Source organism: Elaeis guineensis, chromosome 12 (genome assembly GCF_000442705.2).
Source record: "Elaeis guineensis isolate ETL-2024a chromosome 12, EG11, whole genome shotgun sequence".
In the NCBI taxonomy this organism is placed as follows: Eukaryota; Viridiplantae; Streptophyta; class Magnoliopsida; order Arecales; family Arecaceae; genus Elaeis; species Elaeis guineensis.
In genome coordinates this window covers 23,798,308-23,803,074 of record NC_026004.2, presented here as the reverse complement: position 1 = coordinate 23,803,074, position 4,767 = coordinate 23,798,308, and the positions used below count along the sequence as shown (strand labels likewise).

The following is a 4,767-nucleotide window of genomic DNA, read 5'->3' as shown; positions in this document are numbered from 1 at the left end:
TACAATTTGATATAAATCAGATAAAAATTTTTTATTTAATAAAACGATGATACCCGAATTTAATTTTTTTACTAATTTCATAAAAAATTTAATTTTAAATTGATGAATTTTTAATCCATCTGTGCCTAATCTAATTTATATGCAGTAGTAGTTCGACCTCATCTGACAGCGACTTGAATTCCATTCGTATGCCTATATCTCAAATTTAACATGTGCAACTCTCCATCATTTTCTGTCAATGTAACCAAACATCTCAAGAAAATTTGACCTGAATATGCCCATACGACAAAGCTCTTAAAGTAATTATTTGGAATTACGATACAATCACATTCCAATTGCAATCACATAAAACTTCATCATTAAAACAGCAGTAACCTAGAGTCAAACAAGCACATGGTTTTGTATTATTTGGAGGCGTACCGAACGATCCAGTTTCTCCCCTACGGCCTAATCACGCAAAGTTACCCTCGCATTCCGAGCCGAACTTATGGCGGAAACGTGCGCCCCCAGCTGCCATCCCCCCCTTCGTAAATAATTCCAAAAAAAAAAAAAAAATTATTCACCGCGTTCGCATTGCCCCATAAATACCAACCCCCCCTCCATTCCCCCACACATTCCCATCCCAGATCCCGAATTTTAAACGCAAACTAAACCCCCCTCTCCCCGGATCTTAACACCGCTGAACAAAGAACCAATGGCCTCCTCCGACCCCAGCAGCGACTCCGCCGCCGCCGCCGCCGGATCGGAATCCAACGGCGCATTGGCCCCCGCGATCCCGGCCGCGGTGCCGGAGCGCCGGAAGGTGGCCCTGATCACCGGCATCACCGGCCAGGACGGCTCGTATCTGACCGAATTCCTCCTCCGCAAAGGCTACGAAGTCCACGGCCTGATCCGGCGTTCCTCCAACTTCAACACCGCCCGGCTCGACCACATCTACGTCGACCCCCACAACTCCGCCAAGGCCCGCATGAAGCTCCACTACGCCGACCTCTCCGACGCCTCCTCCCTCCGCCGCTGGGTCGACTCCCTCGTCCCCGACGAGGTCTACAACCTCGCCGCCCAGTCCCACGTCGCCGTCTCCTTCGAGATCCCCGACTACACCGGCGACGTCGTCGGCACCGGCTCCCTCCGCCTCCTCGAGGCCGTCCGATCCTCCTCCGCCTCCTCCGGCAAGCCCATCCGCTACTACCAGGCGGGCTCCTCCGAGATGTTCGGCTCCACCCCACCGCCACAGTCCGAGTCCTCCCCCTTCCACCCCCGCTCCCCCTACGCCGCCGCCAAGGTCGCCGCCCATTGGTACACCGTCAACTACCGCGAGGCCTACGGCCTCTTCGCCTGCAACGGCATCCTCTTCAACCACGAGAGCCCCCGCCGTGGGGAGAACTTCGTCACCCGCAAGATCACCCGCGCCGTCGGCCGCATCCACGTCGGCCTCCAGACCAAGCTTTTCCTGGGGAACCTGTCGGCCGCCCGCGACTGGGGGTTCGCTGGGGACTACGTGGAGGCAATGTGGCTGATGCTGCAGCAGGAGGAGCCCGGCGACTACGTCGTCGCCACCGAGGAGTCGCACACCGTCCAGGAGTTCCTCGAGGCGGCCTTCGGGTATGTGGGATTGGATTGGAAGGAGCATGTGGTGATCGACAAGAGGTACTTCCGGCCCGCCGAGGTCGATAGCTTGAAGGGGGACTCGTCCAAGGCCAGGAAGCTGCTGGGGTGGAAGCCCAAGGTGGGGTTCAAAGAGCTGGTCAAGATGATGGTGGACCAGGACGTTGAGCTTGCCAAGAGAGAGAAGGTGCTCGTCGACGCTGGCTACATCGATGCCCAGCAGCAGCCATAGAAATGTCGGTCTCATTCATCCATCAAAATCTCCATTTATGCTTGCATTTAAATTTCAGCATGATTCGTCTAGCTACGGTTATTTTTTCTTTTTTTTTTTTTTTTCAAATAATATCAATGTTTTCTGGGGAAATATGCACTCCAGGGTTTAAAATTCTGCTGTGATATTTCTTTCTTTGGTCGATCAAATTGATGTTCGTTTCGTTCGTGTAATTTCCTTGTTATTAATACCAAATGTTGTTGTTCTAAAGTGAATCCTGTTTGCTATTATTGATTCATTGATTAGTTTATTCATCGATACATAATTGCTGGATTTATTACTCTGGGTTTTGTTACAAGATGCATTGTTCATCTGAGAATGGTAGCAGAGAGAATGGATCAGATCTGGTATCATGTACTTGGAGTTTTATTCTATATGGCGACTAAGATTAATTGTACATCTTCTAAAGGACTGAATCTGATCTGATGTATTTTGTTTCGTGGGCCAACTGTAGATCTTGTCCATCCATGGCTCCAAGTGCTTCTTAATCAGAGCACCGCCTGCAGTGTATATCCTATTATAGGTTGTTTGAATGTAGATGGTCTCTTTCAGCTTGGCTTTGTGTGCATTGACATTTTTGTACAGTTCTATCATGGTTGGAACTGACTCTGAGTTGTTATCTGTTGATAATTCGGTGTCATCCTCTGTTTCTTGCCTAGGCTTAACGGCAGGTGCTACTCGAAGTCTTTCTATTAGAAAGAATTGGATCGGATCCAATCAGTTGCTGCTGACCCTGAGTTCCACATTGTTCGGTATAAAAGTCTAATGTTTGATGCAGTTCCAAAGTCTCTACCACAAGAAAACTTCTTGTTGGTTTGGTTTGTTTTCTTATTTAGAATAATGAATCTTCTTGATTGACCTTACTCTTGTAACTTATGGATGCTGCCATCTCTGATGCCACTTTTCAACAACTCTTTTTTCTTTATTTCACTTGCTTATTAAATTATTTTGTTATTGGGCACATTGGATCTCATCAGAGTCTGACGCGTAAACTACATTGCTACACTGCAGTTTGCTGTCCAAAAGGATTATTCCCTTTCATCAATGGATGTGTAATTGGCTTGTCTAGTGTGTATGATTTAACAGTAGTAGAGGTGCTTATTTGATGTGATATTCTCTAGTTAGATAAGCAAATGCTGTGTAAATGACATAATATTAGAAATTTTGAGTTTGCTGTTGTGAGATGTGCAGCAGTAAAAATATGAGGAGAAAAGGTTTCAAAAAATATATCGATCAGTACATAACAGAATGGTTAATGGACAATTTAAGCCTCAAGGGATATGGATGGTGGAGGTAATCAGGTAAGTAATCAGATTTCCATATGATGCAGGGAAAAAAGAAAGACGTTAGATATCAAATAAAGGACAAAGGATTAGTTAAATGTATGGGTTGGTGTTACATGTTTTTAGTATGGTAGATTCAGATGTTTTCTAGGTTGGATTGGAAAATGATCTGTTGACAGTATGAACAAGCTTAAGAGCAGCTGCAAGTGTTATGAAAAAGAAAATGAAGAAAGCAAGGTTCAGAAACTTGGTTTGGTTTCAGCTTTGGCCAGACCTATTGAGTTGTAGTTTCAATCGTTCCTGTGGTTTTGAAAGTTCCAGTCTGAGTTCTGGAGTCTGGTTCAAAAGAGACAAGAATGGTTAAGAAGAATATAAAAAAATGGAGTAAGCCAAGGAAACATACAAAATTTCAGACTATCGTGTCATGTGAATAATGTTGGATGCATGCTTTCAATGTTTTGAGCTGAAAGTTTAATTTATAATAAAATCAAAACTATATCAAAAACTAATGCAAATGCAAAAAAGATCATGTTACACATCATCTCAAAAATTTAATAAATGATTTAGTTGTTTGATAAAGCCCAATTATCAATGCATAACTGTGTGAATATTTTTTAAAAAATCAAATGTAAAAAAGTAAAAGATAATACTAGAGACTAACATTAACTTGACATGCTAGAGAAACTTGAAGTTGGTAGTTTTGTTCCTTAATGATGACTGAATTGTTAGGTATTTTTTTGGCCAAATTTGCTTGGTGCCCTGGCTTAGGAAGCAAGGGAATTACTTGAAGTTTTCATTTGTTGGGGAGCTGGAGGCTGTGGATCTGCTTACTATGACTAAATGTAGTACATTCAAAAGTAAATACGGGAAGACAATACTCACACAACATGAATGGTTGGTCGGCATTCATGGAGCATGAATTTGTTTGAGTGGGAAGAACTGTTTGATGAAAATTTCTGGTTGGTGAGAAGTAATTTACATTTGAAAACTTCATGTTTAAAAATAAAACAACAAATACTAGAGATGAGAAATGCTGCTAGAGTTAAAACCCCTTATTTTAACTTTGAAAAATCAAATAGTAGCTTAGAATTAAAACTAATTACCTAGATATACTGAAAGAAATGAAGAAATGATCTTGAAATAATAATAATAAAGGCAAATAATGAATAAACACATTATCCAAGGCTAGTTTTTGCTAGATCAGGCTGAAACCTCCCAAACTGGCAGAAACAAACTAAAACTGATGGTAAGTTTGAGCTTGATCTTTTTGAGAAAGTGGAGGGGGTTACACCTTCCCCTCCCCTCAAACCCCAAAATGTGTAGGTGGGAATCAAAATCTTCAGCTTGGTCTTGGCCGAAACTGATTGTTTTTGGTTGAATAATGGCTGAAACTTGAAAGGAAAGAGAACAGTTACTTCCTCTCTACCTTTAGAATCATTTTTTGGGAACTTAAGAAGGAGAATGGAGATTCAATGGAGAGTGGTGAAATCTGGTTTCAAAGCACTTGTGAAATTTATATAGTATGTGACGTACTAGTTAGCTGGTAGTTTTCCCCCAAGTCTTCAGTGGGATTCTTTATAGTTCAGTTTCACCCCAAGAATTGAGAGT

General features: G+C 42.8%; 1 protein-coding gene across 1 annotated transcript; it reads left to right on the top strand.

Annotated features, from left to right (window-relative positions):
- Positions 1 to 613: 613 nt before the first annotated feature.
- Positions 614 to 2,086, top strand: LOC105054659 (GDP-mannose 4,6 dehydratase 1). The gene has a single exon (XM_010936231.3). The coding sequence runs from the start codon at positions 695 to 697 to the stop codon at positions 1,835 to 1,837; it is 1,143 nt and encodes a 380-aa protein (XP_010934533.1). The 5' UTR covers positions 614 to 694; the 3' UTR covers positions 1,838 to 2,086.
- The last annotated feature ends 2,681 nt before the right edge of the window (positions 2,087 to 4,767 follow it).